Here is a 16773-nt window from a genome sequence, read left to right on the forward strand (position 1 = left end):
CCTAGTGTCAGAAAGTGCCACCTCTTCATTCAGGCACCCACCAAAGGGACCCCTGAGAGGCAGCCCATTGGCAGCTGATGGCAGTCCTCATGCCAATGGCTTTAGTGTGGCTGGGTTATAATAATCTTACAGAGTGCAGAAGATTTGCCTTCGCCTCTTGATGACCAAAGCAAAATGTACTTTTATATTAAATTGTAGAGAGGTTTTAACATCTCGTGTTTATGTCCAAGGACTTAATATGCCACTTACCCCAGACTTTTGGGACATTTTCTATCTTTCTTGCCTATTTCATCCACTTCCTAACCTGCAGCTCCTTCTCTTCTTCCCGGTCTTGTCTTTCTCACCATCACTGAGACCCAAACAGATGATCAAAACAAAGTCAGGGACCCTTCAAGTAAGGGTTGGACACAGAAGTGGGTGAGGCTGACTCAAGCCACCCACCTTGGAGATAACCCTTCCAGCACTTCGAAGCAGATGGTCATTCCTGCATGATGAACCCTTGTACCTCTGCCCTGCCAGCCTGGGCACTTTATTCCATAGGCGTTTACTTTCTAGACAAGCAGGTATGGCGACTGGGGAGAGGTTCCTGGAATTGGGAGAATCCACACAATTTACAAGCGAAGTAAAAACTTGAGAGTGATGTCTGAGTATGCCTGCCTTTATAATCTGCATTCATCTGCACTGACACTGTTTCTTGTCCCTGCTGTGAAGGAGGAGCTAGGAAGAGAATGAAGTTTTTACTGACGTTTCTTTATTTTTTAGGTTTCCCAGGAACAATGCTGTAGTTGTTTAATTTATATAGGCACTCTATGGCTCAGGCTTCCCTTACTTTGTAATACGAGTCATTTACTAAATTTTAGTTATTACATTGAATGCTCCCTCTAAACCTACCTAAGGTTGGATTTCTTTCGGCACAAGTTAATTTTTCAGTCTTGAAATCTTCCAGGGCTTTCTGTGATTTTGTGGAGGATGCACAATTTACCAGAATTTTCTCCTGAAAAATATAAATTTTATTACCAAACATGGTACAATGAACACATATCCAAAATCATAGCTGTGGCAAGAATGAATTCAGAACGAGCACCTCCTCTTGGAGGAGATTACGGTTGGAAGGCTACTGCCTGAGGTGTGCTAACAGAAGCTAGTATCTCCGATTCTATGGTGGGTCCCAGCATTCTGTCAGAGACAGTAAGTAAGTAGTAAAAGTTGCGTCCTCATTTAGTGCTCTCCCACAGACAGAATTTGTAAGCATATTCCTTATTAAAATTCATAGTAAAGTGTTAATGAAAGTGATGTTTTCCCATATGGCATCGTCGAGCCTTTGCTGTTCTATAAATTTTTCTTTAGATGACTTTATTTACATCTATAAAAAGATGATTAGCATGATTATTTCTTAAGTAATTTGTACATGATTCTGAATACAAGTTTTTGTTCGGATTTTCATATTCTCAGGCCGAATCTCTTGGACATTTACGCTACAGGAAACAAAATAATGAAGCCATTTCCTAAAAGCTCCACCCAGAGAAGATGAAAAATTTGTTCAGCTCCCTCTATTTATTTCCTTCTTTTCAGTTCCTCATGATCTAATGATTAAGTTTAAATTTATTTGTATGACTCTCTATTCCATTCATTTGTTTATTCGGTCAGTATTCATTAGGATCAAGAGGGAGCCAGTGGTGAGGGGGCGCTATAGACACGTTCTGTCTTTAAGGAGGTCATAGGCGGGGCTGGATGGGGAGTGGTGGTGATGATGGCTAAGGAAAAACAACACGAATATGTTTATACTTGGCAGCTGTGTAGAGTTCCTCGGAAGAGGAGTACAGGGAGGCGCAGAGCATGTGCAACAGGGGAGCTGTTGTAGTCAGGGAAGGCTTCCTGAAAGAAGTGGCACTTGCAGTGACCTGAAGGGTGCATGGGAGTCGACTTGGGGAGGGGACAAGTTCTGGGTGGGAGCACAGCACTTACAGAGGTTCTCATTCCTGAACAAGCTTGCCAGGTGTGAAGAAGTGAAGCAAAGAACGTGGCCAGGCCCTGCCTTCCAGTGGTGGGGGCCGGAGGGGAGGGCTGGGTGTCTGGAGAGGTATATTCGTATGGTCAAATACTGTTTTCCTATAGTACTGAGTTCACTGTGAGAGATTTGCACAATCCAGAGGGAAATTTTTTAGGGGGACTGGTTAATGAAAAGGCTGTTTATTTACTGAGGATGATCCCTAACATTTGAAAGAACTCCTACTCTAAACAACAAATGTGAACACATAGCTTTTTTTTTTAACCTTTTAAGTAGACTTTGTTTTAGAGCTGTTTTAGGTTCACAGCAAAATTGAGCAGAAAATACAGAGAGTTCCTATATACCCTCTGACCCTATACATGCACAGCCTCTCCTGTTATCACCCTCCCTCCCTAGTGGTACATTTGCTACATTGATGAACCTTCATTGACACATCATCGTCACCCCCAAGTCCATAGCTTACATCAGGGTTTCGCTCTTGTGCATTTTATGGGTTTGGACAAATGTATAATGTATCCACCATCACATAATGTATCATACAGAGTGGGTTCAGTGCCCTAAAAATCCTCTGTGCTCTGCCTGTTCATCCCTCACTCCCCTCAACCTCTGACAACCACTGATCCGTTTACTGTCTCCATAGTTTTGCCTTTTCTAGAAAGTCATAGAGTTGGAATCATACAATATTGTAGCCTTTTCAGATTGACTCCTTTCACTTAGCAGCATGCACTTAAGTTTCCTGAGAAATATTTTGAATGAATGTACAGTTGTGCTGATCACTAGCAAAGATTTCATTTCAAAAAACATTTTGAGGGCTTCCCTGGTGGCGCAGTGGTTGAGAATCCGCCTGCCGATGCAGGAGACACGGGTTCGTGCCCTGGTCCGGGAAGATCCCACGTGCCGCGGCGCAACTAAGCCCGTGAGCCATGGCCGCTGAGCCTGCGCGGCCGGAGCCTGTGCTCCGCAACAGGAGAGGCCACAACAGTGAGAGGCCCGCATACCGCAAAAAAAAAAAAACAAACATTTTGAGCCATGGAAATGCTTAGTCTCTATTTAAGTCTCCTGAACTCCTCTTTTAGCTGCTGTCAAATGTATGAGAAACTTGGTGAGCATATCGACAATAGAAGGGAATATCCGTATGACAGTAAATGAAATCAACTATTTTCTTCCTTAATCCCAAAGTAATAGGAAAATATTCTGGATTAAAATGAACTGCTAAATTTTAATCTATGCCTTCACTTTAAAAACCTTACATATAACATGAAAAGAAAATCATCGATTGAGTCACAGCTAATTACTTGTGGTTTCATAGGGTTGATTTGTAAAGTTTAGGTCTCTTGTGGGTTTTCTGGGATGCTTTCAACTCAAATGTTCTGTCCTGCTGTTGGGTAGTCACTCAGTGCTGAGTTTGTGAAACTGCACACTGGGCAGTCCTTGTGGCTATTCCACACCATCACCTGCTTATGCTAAACAACAAGTGGGATCTGTTCTAATTCTCTTTTTACTTTGCAGATGGTTGTATCTAGATAGCTAGTTTTCATCTCTCTTTATCCTTCCCTTGAGGGCTGTCTTTGAGTGAAGTGTTTACTTGAAGCTTCTGAAGAATTATTTTTCTTTAAGGAAAAAAATCAAAAGGCTAGAAATGGAGGGACTTTGAAAATATCATTGAAATCGTGTCTGGGTGCAGTTGATTGGACTTACATAGACTCTTTGAAAGTTGGATTGACTGCCATTCATGTTTGATCTAGTTAAACCAATAAAATACAGGATATAATCTTTATAAAATTACAAAAGTCCCCCTGTCTGATCCTACCTGGAGGTTACAATGCTGATTCTAGAGGCAAATGTCTTTCATGCCTAATGTACTTTGTCTCTTTATTTTGCTGGCTTTTAGCCAGAGCGAGACTTTTTTATTTTTGTTGTCAATTGGCTTTACTGGCGAGGCCTATTGTAATCCACCTAAAAACTTCCTCCAGGCGGGATGTTGCAATGTACCGGATTCTTGTCTTTTTCCATTGCTTTCCTGCTCAAAGAGCATTCCAGGTGAGCAGTGTAGGTGGCTGGTGCAGTGTTCCTGCACACCTGGCCCAAACACAGTGGCTGGAGTTACTCAGGGGTTTATAGACATCCTTGATGTCATTAGGCAGGGTTCGTAGAAGTTCTTTGTAGAGATAAATTGTATTGTATGGCCGATGCTGATTGGTAAAGGCAAAAGCATAGGGCAGCTGCAAAACCTTGACGTGGAGAGGGGGGGATTGTTTTGAGAAAAATAGGAAACCCAAAACCCAAAAAGGAAATAGGGTGGAAATGTGTGTGTGTGCGTGTGCGTGTGTGTGTGTGTGTGTGTGTGTGTGTGTAGAAAATTTCTGCAGAGAGAAAACTCCATGAATAAATTCAAAAGACAAATGGCGCACTGGAAACATTTTACAACACCTATTACAGACAAGTTATTATTAAGTCTGATGGGTACTAATAGCTGCTACAATTGCTAAGAAAAGGGTAAACCATCCAAAATAGAAATGGTAAAATGCATAGACAGTTCACCGTAAAGGAAATACAAGGCAATTAAAGCAATTGCCGTCTCATCACATTGGCAAACATCGGAAAATTGCTACCACCCAGGGAAAAATCCATGATAATTCTCCCCGCCCCCCTCCCACCCCCAGAGCCTCACTAATAAGATGGAACCAGTTAGCATAGGATGAGTGTTATACACAGGAGCTGGGAGACTGTAAGTCCAGGTTTACTCCTCTACTCGTCAGAACAAAAATAATGGCAAACAAAGAAAGTAACATCAATAATCACAACAGCCTTTAAAAAAAAAAAATTTTTTTTTTCTAACTCTCTGCCAAATATTTTGCTAAATCCTTTGCATGGATTACCTTTTTAATCTTCCCAAGCAAACTATGACATACTATCTTCAGTAATGAAAAATGAAACGAAATGATTTTAATCGCAATAATCTTTCATGCCTGCCCGCTGTTGCCCCGAATATTTCTTTCTAATGACAGCTTTTCATTTTATGATTAATGGGAAATTTTGCTTAAAATGAAAATGCTTTGGTTGAGGAAATGCATTGATGTTAATTCCCAATGAAATGTAGACAACAGATGGGCTTTGTGGCTATTGGGGTATGCAAGCCAATAGGACAGGGAACGCTCCGTTTCAGCATGGCAGGAGGCAGCAGAGTTTGCATTTGCTGGGCGGCTGAAGACAGTCTTTGCTGTCTTCAATAAAAGACAGCAATAAAACAATTCTTCAGTAAAACAGTTCTTTTATTGCTGAGGTTGGACCATTTCATCTACAAAGGGAACAAAAGGATTGTAACCGAGGTGTGCCATGAACAGAGCATCTCACAGAGCTAATCCTCGATTTTTTTTGTAAACCTTCTGGCACTTACTAAATAAAATATTTTCTTTCCAATAAGTCAAAATCCACTGTAATCCTCTTTCTACCTATTCAGCCAACCTCCTCTCCTATTGTCTGCTCCAGCCCACCCGTCCGATCTGCTATACCCTGAGCTTACAGCGTTCAGGACTGTCTGGGCCAGTTCTACTCTCCTTCCAAGATTATAAACCTGGAGATTCCTTCCCAGCCCACTGTAGATCTCACCCTGTGTCTCACTCAGCTTTCCTCACTGGGCTACTCAGGATGTCCGTATTTTAGTTGCTGTCTTTGACTCCCAGTTTCTTAAGTAGAAAATGGGTAAATGAAACTTGTGTCGTATACGGGACGCTTATGTGGGGCTGAATATGTCCAACACCAGAGCGAGTGCCTGCTGTGTAGACGTGGCCAGGCATGTAATCATTGTAATATTTATCGATAATAATCAGGTCGGTGGCATATTACCCCACTGGTAATATTTTTGCCAGCCACTAATTGGGGGCAGGCAGCAGTTGCCACCGCCTACTTTTGCAGGCCCAGGTCACCTTTGCATGGCCTTTGGTGGAGACCACCTCTGTGAGAACCAGGAGATGGGCCAGTCGCTAGTGTGAAACTCTGAGGCAGAACGCGCACAGGAAGGCCGGTCTGCTGGAGCACACTCTAGCTGAGGAGCTAAGGCTTAGATCAAAGGAAACAGATCCTACAGCAGGAGAGGGCGTGTTACGTCTCTCGAGCAGTGCAGCGGAGGCAGACATCCCGAGGTGTCCTGCCCATCTGGTCCAGGAAAAGGCAGACCTGGAGGGGAAGGAGGTGGAAGCTGGTCCGAGGTCAAGGTTCCCAGAGCAAAAGGAGCAGGACTCTCTGGCCTGACACGAGGAGGCAGAAGGCTCTCAGACCTGGTGCAGGAGGGTGTCAGGATCTGGCCCCGACCTAGTCTCTTAGATTGGCGTCCGTTCACTTCAGCCCCGAGTCTCTTTAGAAGGAACCTCACTGGTTCCCATCTCTGGGCTGTGAGCACAGAGCACTCACGTTGGGGCCAGGATGTTCTCTGACAGACGTGGTCCTCGGAAGTCCCAGCAGGACCCAACCCCGCGTGGACCAAAGACCCTTCCGGGAAAAGACAGTGAGGGCGGGCGTTCTCCAAAGCTGCCCTGGACCCTGTTGTCAGCTTTCCTGTGATAATCTACTCCTCAACGTCTGACCCCTGCTTTTTGCTTCAGGTGTCCCCCTATTTATGACCAGCAGCTCAGCCTGCCTAACCCCCCTGTGAACTGTGAGTTTGTCACCAGGCCAAGGGCTCCTTTTCTGAAACGCCAGTTTGCCCATACCGCCCTCTTTCTTGCACCCTTTTTACTAACACGTCATTTCCAGTAATTCAACCACGTCCACTGTCTGTCCCGCTTCGGCCTCTGCGCAATCTGGTTATTTCTCTGATGTCAGCCCTGCCAAAGACCATACTTAACCTCGGCCCGGGCTGTTCATAGGCTGCTCCAGCTTCAGCCCTTCTTTGTTGGCCTGGTGAACATTGATATGTCGAGAGAGATGAGGGCCCCCTGAAGATGTGTGGACCTTGATGAGGGGATGAGGAGGTTGATACCAGATTATCTAAAACTGCAGGGATCTTGGGCAATTCTGGGGAGTTAAGACTGTAAAGGAGAAAGTTAGGGCCGTATGGTGCAGAGATTTAATAGCTAGAGCCTTACTGTGGGGCTGAGATCTATAGCTGAGTGATTTTTAGATAGGAGAGGAAAATTTCTAATCCTAAACAGTTGAGATCTACCCAGTGGTTTGGGGAATCCTGTATTATTAAGATATATTATTGTGAATGGAAGAGCAAATATCCATACGATGGAACGTGACATCGAAAAAGAATGAAGTATTGACACATATGACAGTATGGATGTAGCAAAAATGCTATGTCATTTCACATAAATGTAAAACATTATGAAATGGAAGAAGTCGGATGCAGAAGACTACATATTGTATGATTCCGTTTATAAGAAGTGTCCGGAGTAGGTAACTTTATAGAGAGAGAAAGTACGTTCGTGGTGGCCAGGACCTGGGTGGAAGGACTGCTCATGGGTACTGCTCTCTGTCAGGGGTGATGAGAGAGTCCAGAAATTAATGGTGGTGGTCGCACAACCTTTCTTCTGAAAACCACTGAGTTCTATGATTAACTTTTGTGTTTGTGAATTATATATCAATAAACGTGTAATAAGAGTATTTTTCAAAAGATATATTATTGGTTCAATGTTCTTTTAACTGCAAACAAAGGTGATGCTGTTCTATTCATACCGATGTTCTTAAAAGTTTAGGCATTCAGGGCTTCCCTGGTGGCGCAGTGGTTGAGAATCCACCTGCCGATGCAGGAGACACGGGTTCGTGCCCTGGTCCGGGAAGATCCCACATGCCGCGGAGCAACTAAGCCCGTGAGCCATGGCCGCTAGGCCTGCGCGTCCGGAGCCTGTGCTGCGCAACGGGAGAGGCCACAACAGTGAGAGGCCCGCATACTGCAAAAAAAAAAAAAAAAAAAAAAAGTTTAGGCATTCATACATAGGAAATGGACTGCTTTATCTCATACCCAACCTTGAACTTCAAAGAACAAGAGGCCACAGCATCTTAATTTTGGGGTGACTGTTTCTGTTATCTGTTACAACCACCCCAGCCTAGAGCAATCTGATGTAAATATCAGAGTCGAACCATCACCAAAATCTTAGTCATGTGGAATGACAAGTTTCCAGCAGAAATTCAAATACTAGGAATAATAAATCATAGTCCTACAAAACTGTATTCAAAACGATACACGAACCCCTATCTTCACAGCAGCACTGTTTACAATAGCCAAGACACGGAAGCAACCTAAGTGTCCATCGACAGATGAATGGATAAGGAAGATGTGGTACATCTATACAATGGAATATTACTCAGCCATGAAAAAGGAGGAAACAATGCCATTTGCAGCAACATGGATGGCCCTAGAGATTACGATACTAAGTGAAGTTAGTCAAAGGCAAATACCACAGGATCTCACTTATATGTAGAATCTAAAATGTGACACAAATGAACTTATCTACAACACAGAAACAGACTCACAGGCATAGAGAACACATTTGTCATTGCCAAGGCGGAGGGGTGTTGGGGACGGGAAGGATTGAGAGTTTGGGGTTAGCAATGCAAACTATTGTATATAGAGGATGGATAAACAACAAGGTCTTACTGTAGAGCATGGGGAACTATATTCAAAATCCGGTGATAAACCATACTGGAAAAGAATATGAAAAAGAATGTATATATTTATATAACTGAATCACTTTGATGGACAGCAGAAATTAACACAACATTGTAAATCAACTGTACTTCAATAAAATAAATTTTAGTAAACAAATAAATCCTAGTCCTAGTATTTGGTACAGGTCGAGTAACTGTCAAGCTGTGCGAAGTGCATTGTGTCTCACTTAGTTTTCCTACTGACCTCATGCAGGAGATATTGTCCTTATGCTTTACAGACAGATACAGACTGAGGGACAGACACGGCGAGTCCCTTGTCCAGAGTCACACATCCCAGTGAAAGGGAAAGAGGAGGTTTTTCCCATGGGATTTGACTTCCAGGCTCAGACACTTATTACTGAATTGGTTAAAATTGAAAGCCTCCAGGATGCCAACTTGTAAATTTACCACAGCTACTTACTACGGAAGAACCGTCTAGCGGTCATTTTCCTGTTGGTCTGCATTCCGTTGCTCAGCACACCCGAGAGATGGCTCAGACACTTTCCCTTTTGAAACACCTTGAAATCTTCATTATTTTATATGTATTCGTATCATAAAGCCAAGGGCAAAAAATGATATCCTATTTTAGGAAGAGGGACATATATCAGGGTGGCAAAATTGGTCTTTCATTAATGCAAGTATTTTAAAATTATATTAATACACACAGGTGTATGTAGATTTCAAATAGAAAATTATTTAATGAGTCAATATTTCTTTTTCTTTTTTTGCAGAACAACGGTTCCCTGGTTTGGTGCCAGAATCACAAGCAATGTTCTAAGGTACGTTCCCTACAGCTCTATCAGTATTTTTAAAAACGTTTCACTTTGTAACAACTTTAGAGTCACAGGACGTTGCTGAGCTAGTACAGAGAAATCACACGCACTCTTCACTCATTTCCCACCAGTGGTTACCCTTTACGTATATGTAGAACAATATCACAAGCAGAAAATTGCCTTGGTACAAGGTATGTATATAGTTGTATGAGATTTTATCACATATATGGATTTAGTTAGTGTAGCCACCACTGCAATCAAGATACATATATGAACATTACTGTATACTACCTTATTTCTCTCTTTATTCTCTAATTATTTCAATCAAAAGTATTTTTAAGGAGAAAACATCTTCTGATTACACGAGAAGATTTAATGCATTCTACTTACACCTAAGTTGTTTTGTATGCGTTGATTGTGTTTGTGTGTGGGAATTGCTTGTTCGCTAATCTGATTCTTTAAGCGGTCTCTTTTCTATCTTTGAGTATTTCTTGTTGCACACACGTGCTCTAAAGTTATCATTATACTCATTCATATGTTTCATAGCATAGATTTCTTACCTCAGTCTCCAAACATCACCATCTGTCAATATATTTTTATGTTTATATAGAGAGTATATATGTATGTATATGCTTTAGCTCCAGTCTCAAAAGTCGGTTTTATATTCAGATTATATAAGCGAATAAAGTTTAAACTTGCTGTAAATACTGCAGCACTTTGGGATTGTAATAGCGTTTGATGGGATTTCTTTCATGGTTATGACTATTAGACCGAAAATTGAAGCATTCCTTTATTTTACAACCAAATTTTCATCTGAGCAATACACAATAATATGAAACAGCATATTTACAAAGAACATTATTAGTTTGAAAGGTGTTTAAAACAAATTTTCTCAAAGTAAATGATTGTAGAATAATGTTCCTAAAGCTAAAACTTCACTATAGTGATACATTCTGACATTCATGCGTGCGTTGTGTCAGGAGAGAATATATATGTGTGTGTGTATGAATGTATGGCTGTGAGGCTGACTAAATTTCATAAGTAGTGTTTTTGTCCACTTTTGTTAGTTGGGTATTACTTGAATGATAATTTGTTGTATCAGTATTATTTCTCATAAGCACCTCTTTTCTCCTTATGCCATCAAGAAATTAATTTTTTTTTACACACTTGAAATGTGAATGGGACACATTCATTTAAACTGCTTTTAAAATATCCTAAGTAAAGAACATTGCAGCCCTAGGGAATACAGATTGTTAAACCATGTTTTGTAATTGAATGATCAAGGCTGACATGAGAGACTGAACTTGACAAGAAAAGAAATCAGTTCCTTTTGCCTGAAAGCAGAAATGAATCAGTGAGTCATAGATAACGTCAACAGAAACTTTGGAATATATTACAAAGCCAACGTAAATTTAAGGGTTGTCTTTAGTCTGAATCCTTGGGGATGAATCTTACATGTTAATCAAAGTTTATCTCTCTTGGATCTTATCACCATGGGATACATTTGCAGATAATTACAGTTTGCACTTCTTCTGAGATTCGTGAAGCATTGCGCGTAGGCTTTTCCTTTGCTTTTTAGGTTCATGAGGTGAAGGGTGAGCGGTGGTAACTCCATTTTACACATGGGGAAATTCAGGCACATGCATATTGGCTAATGTCCTGGAATCACTCAGCAAATCAGTAGAGGTAAACTAAAGTTTGGAATGCCATCTCCTAGGCTGTGTTGTATAGAGACCAACAACTTGAAAAACGGTTTTGAGCAAATACTGGGACGGAAGAGTAAAAACACCTCCCCAAATCGAGAAGTAATGCTGACGATATAACTTTCTGAATATATGTTAAAAGATAAAGTTTACGTAATATTTTGTAGAAAGTACACACTTTCTAGTTCGTTGTCGTGGTGTTTGCAAAGCCCATCACCGTCAGGGCCCCTCCAGAAGGGGAGTTCTCCCTCCCATCTAACTGCCCGCCTGGACCAATCCAGGAGCATATCCTCTTGGGTCTCCCAGCTGCTACTCTACCCACGTGGCCGCTGGAAAGACCCTTCAGACATATAAGCTGAATCGTGCTGCTGTCTGCCTCACACCTTTGCATATCTTCCTACCTCACTCAGTCTGAAACATCGGCCCCGTCTTGTCTGCCTGTGCCCTCTCTCCCACCTTCTCCTCTGCTTTACCCCCATCAAGCCTGCTTCTCCCTCCACTGGAAGGCTCCTTCCGCAGTCACCCAGCTCACCGCACCCCATTCATGGCTCAGCACGAATGCCGCCTTCTCAGCCTTGCCCTCCCAGGTCACCTCCCACCCACTTACACACTTCCTCGGCCGTATTATACCCGCATGGCATTATATGGTTGTTCCTTTAGCCCTGAGCGTCTGTCTCCTTCAGCAGAAAGTAAGCTCCGAGGGGCATCGACTGAGTTCTCTTTGTTCAGTGTGGCATTTTCAAGCCTAGAATGGTGTTTAGCACAGAGTAATTGCTCATCAGATATTTGTGAATGAAGTCCATACAGGAACGTTTTCTTCCTCCCCCCAAAGTACATCATTACTTTATTACCTTCAGGAAAAAGGTTATCGTCCGTCTTGTATCCATGTAACTTAGCATGATTGTTTACTATTAATTAGGAAAATCTTCCTCCTGTAATGAAGCCAGTACTATGAAGTCTCAGGGGTCTTTAGCATCCTTTAGCTCCTAGATGACGTAGACCAGTGACTTAGTGTCCTGCATGGTTTGAGGCCAGCGGTTCTCAAGCTGGAGCGATTCTGCTCTCAAGGGGACATTTGGCAATGGCGGGAGACGTTTTCGGTTGTCACTGCTGGCATCTGGTGGGTGGAGCTCAGGAACGCTGACAAACTACAATGCACAGGACGCCCTCACAGTGAAGAAGCTCCAAGCTCAGTAGCGCCGAGGGAGGTTGAAAAATCCTGGTCTGTGCATTTTGCGAGTTATAAAGGAGTTGAAGAACACACTCCTATTCTCAGCAGTCTTACTTTACTATATGAAGGAAAATAAACATATAATTTACCGAGCATGGGGTATGCGCCAAGCACCTTCTCAGGGGCTCATTATATGTTCGGAATTCTAATGCTCATCCTATACAGTTTCTTTATTTTCATAAATTTATTTATTTATTTATGGCTGCGTCGGGTCTTCGTTGCTGCGCACGGGTTTGCTCCAGTTGCGGCGAGCGGGGGCTGCTCTTCGTCGCGGTGCGCGGGCTTCTCATCGCGGTGGCTTCTCTTGTTGTGGAGCACGGGCTCTAGGCACGCGGGCTCAGCAGTTGTGGCTCGCGGGCTGTAGAGCACAGGGTCAGTAGTTGTGGCGCACGGGCTTAGTTGCTCCGCGGCACGTGGGATCTTCCGGGACCAGGGCTCGAACCCGGGTCCCCTGCACTGGCAGGCGGATTCTTAGCCACTGCACCGCCAGGGAAGCCCACATCATATACAATTTCTGTAAAAGGCCAGACAGTAAATATTTCCATCTTTGTAGCCCATGAAGTCTCTGTGGCAACTACTCATGTGGCCACTGTATCATGAAATCAGTGATAGATAGTACCTAAACAGAGGACGGTGGCTGTGTTCCCATGAAGCTTTATGTTTGGACACTGGAATTTGAATTTCATGTAATGTTCATGTCACGAAATTTTATTATCTTTCCCAACCATTAAAAAATGTAAGAACCATTCTTTGCCCGCTGGCTGTACACAGACGAGTTCCAGGCTGGATTTGCCCATTTGCCAGAGTTTGCTATTGAATTCACATATGCAAAAGCAGTCAAAAACAAAACAGTAAAGTTGCATTTGTCTCTCAATACAGAGGCATATCTTGATGTATTCAAACTAAAACATGGCCGGTTTCTAGCCTCCTGTGTGGAACGTTGGTCAGCTTGCGAGGAGTTGTTGAATGAAGGAAGGAATGGTAAACAGCAGTAAGAAAACATCAAATCACAATTAATTTTTGAAAATTCAGTGTTAAAACGCGATTATTAGAGCCAGTAAAAATTGTGGAGCACTTCAAGATGGGCAGAAAGATGGCTGGATGTCCCCTCTTGCACCCTTGCAGGTTATCTGCGTTGTTCATCGTCTCTGAGCTGTTTTCTTCCTCTGTAAATGTAGAAAGCTGATAATAATGCAGATGATTCTTGTCCATGGAAATGCAAATGGTTGTGTGCAGCGTATTGCAATTGATGCTTCCCCCATCACTAGACCATTTTGCATCTAGTTGTAAATCCATTCTAGCATTTGTTTTTTTGTGTGACTATATTTAACATTTGTATTTCTTGGATTTCTCCTTTGAACCACATGTAGCATACTACTGGTTCTTGCAGTATTTCATGAGTTAAATCTTTGACACTTGTTCATTTTATATTTGCATGTGAGTCATGCATTTACTTTATAAACTAAGCATCCTTTGACCTTACGCTGCTCAGTTACCTTTCGAAACAGTGCATCTAAGAATGGCTTTCTTGCTGACACGCACCCCTGTCTGGGGAGCAGGCATGCTCATCCTTCTCCTTTTGGGGGGTTATAACTCACTCACTTGACTTTTGTTTCCCATTTGGTTGTGAGGATTTGAGTTGAAAAGCAGTAATTTAGGGCTCAATCTTGGTGCAGTGGCATGTTGCTTTGATCTCAGTGGGAGTTCGGTTCTTATAAGGGCTATAACTCCAGATTCTTAGTGATTTTCCAGGTTTATTCAGAGCCAAATTTAGAGGTGAGGAAGATTGGTTTTGCTTGTATGAACATCTGGACAGTTTCATTTGACATCTGTGAAATTTATTGGATAAAGTTCAAACCCCAGAAACATAACTGAATGTGACTGTTGAAGGTTTTTGTGTTGTGTTAGATGCTTGCTATGATTTATGTGGTAATGACTGTAAATCCATAGAGCCCCAGGAAAATACCTCTTAAGGAGGAAAATGAAAACTCAGGCACCCATGGAAATGCGCTGTGTCCAAACACCCAAGGAACCGAAGTTGAACAGTTTATTTTTTGTAATATTCTAGTATACACCAGTTTGAAGTTTCAGTTGTTTTATATCCTTTAAAACATTTAAGGCCTGTTGTAATACTTACTGATATTCATACAGTTTTCCCTGACTTTCTGTAATCAACGTCAAGGACAAAGTTGACGTATATTGAGCATCTCTTGTCCAACATATTGATACCTTTTGGGAGGTACCAATTATTTCATAGGCAAAGCCAACATTGACATTGATTGTCAAGAGAAGTTGTAGGTTTGTGCCACTGGAGGAGTAGAAAAGTTCTCCAATGTTGTAATTAATTCCCTTTATTTTGCATACCAATGTTATTATTTCCCTAAGTCATGATCATGATATTATTTCTAAGTAAATGGGATGTGATAATCTAGGAAGAGAAGAGAAATATTCTATTTCCTTAAACCAGTGGAATTGAAATGTGTATGGAATGCATATGAAAAGAAGTTGTGAGGTGCGTGAAAGTTTGGCTAGCGTTCTTTTGAAATACCAGTCTGTACATGCAGTATTGTACTAGCATGATGAATAAAAGGTGTCAAGTGCACATTTGTTTGACTATCCTATAACATCGTGCCAGTAAATGGCATAATTTTAAGTACCCCGAGGACCATTATGTGCTTTTGTGCTTACCAAGAGATGAAGTCTCTCCTCCGGGAGACCTGAGCTCTTGGATGTCCTGGTCTCCATGCAGCTGAAAAATCACATCATCAGCAGCCTTGAGTTAGGGGGTCCATGTGTAACTCCATTCTCAAGTACTCCATCCAGTGTCACTGTAGAGGAGCATTCAAGTTGGTATCATCTCTGAGGTGAAGGCAGAAATGGGGGAAAAAAAGGAAAGAACAAAGTTGAGAGAATGTGGAACCACAGATAAAAACAAACAGAACTTTGAAATGGTGGAACTAAATGAATACCTAGTTTCGAACCTTCATTTCTGAAGTGGTAGGTGCTGAGGTGTGTGGGAATGAGCGAAGGCCCCCAGCAGGTCCTGCTAGGGCTCAGGCAGGTGGATCGGTGAGTTGATGATTTTAACAATGAGAGATTTGCCATCTGTCACCGCCTCCTGGAAGGCAAGCTCACAGCTCTAATTGGAGCCTTCAGCATGGAAGGCAGCCTGAACTGGTGTCACTGATTTGCTTTCCCTCACACTGTCATTCTTATGGTAAGTGTTTTCTGCCCTCACGCTGGGAACTTTTATCAAACATATTAGTGTGCTTTGGGGCGATCATTAGCCATCAGTAGCCGGAACATTCCAGGGTTTTTTTAGCCTGGAAACTAGCCGGTGTGCTGCAGTAACTTGCAAAACTTGGCCAGGCTCATAGCACAATCAATATTTAAGGAAATGAACAGGTTCTTATTTGGATTTAAATCCGACATGTGACATGTTAATAGCCCAACGTGTTTCTGAATTTCCATATCGGATTTTACGGATGTGAAAGACTTCCACCTGCTGTAAACTTCAAAGCAAAGACATGTGGAGGGGAAAAAGCACCTCTATGTAAGCCTTTATCCTCACCCCTTCCTCAGCTCTTCCTATTAATTTCTCCTTCCACCTGATGAAAGAAGATGCAAACGAAATCTCTTATTTGGTTCACGACTGAGGAAGGGTTCCTGAAAGCTGGCTGTAGAAAGGGAACGCATCTTGAACATATGAAGCACATAGACGTCAGGATGCGTCACAGGGTGAGTCCGGTCCGACAGACGTTTTGAAGTCGTAATGTATTCGTCAGCAGGCCCACAGAGGAGCCTGGATGAGCTCCGATTGCTGGAAGATGTCGGGTTTGAGCTGGCAACTGGCATAGAGCACCAGTGTCGACTGAAGGATGGGGATGGTTATGTTTTAGAAAGAAGATAGACTTGGACTTGAGGAAGCTGGGAAGGGCAGAATTTGTGGGCACTGAGTACGTCACTGTGCTGAGTTGCCCTGCCTTCTCCAAGGAGAAGTAGTCTCCACTGAGGTGAAAACTCTCGCTTGAATTTAGTGGGGGGCGGTCAGCATTTGCTTTTCTATGTTCATGATTGTGACCCCATCCTGTAGGTAATCCTTGACACGAGGGTCAAGTTGTTCTACCTAATCATACACAGGAATTCCTCTGAGAAGCCTAATATGTGTTGGTACATGGTCTGTCTTGGAAACATTATTGGTCTTTGCTTGTAAAAGAGCAGTTGTTATAGGGAAATAAATCTAGGTCTTAATTTCAACTCCGTTTTTTTTACTACCTGACACTCTCTTTACTAGGAGATGCTCTTGTGTCTAATTTGCCTAAAGAAGGAATGTAGGCTAATTATTTGAAAAATTAATTTTCCTTTCTCAAGATTTCTCACTTTTTATCTATTTGATGTGGAAGAACTTCC

The 16773-nt window shown here is 42.4% G+C and overlaps 1 protein-coding gene across 4 annotated transcripts in view; it reads left to right on the plus strand.

The window, feature by feature from the left end:
- The window catches only part of ANOS1 (anosmin 1), a 189807-nt gene that overhangs the window by 25018 nt on the left and 148016 nt on the right, over positions 1–16773 (plus strand). For all 4 annotated transcript variants that reach the window (XM_059050123.2, XM_067023980.1, XM_067023979.1 and 1 more), the window contains exon 2: positions 9388–9435. In XM_059050123.2, coding sequence (XP_058906106.1) covers positions 9388–9435 — 48 coding nt within the window. The remainder of the gene's footprint in view (positions 1–9387; positions 9436–16773) is intronic.

The sequence above is a fragment of the Kogia breviceps genome, chromosome X, assembly GCF_026419965.1.
Source record: "Kogia breviceps isolate mKogBre1 chromosome X, mKogBre1 haplotype 1, whole genome shotgun sequence".
Taxonomy (NCBI): Eukaryota; Metazoa; Chordata; class Mammalia; order Artiodactyla; family Physeteridae; genus Kogia; species Kogia breviceps.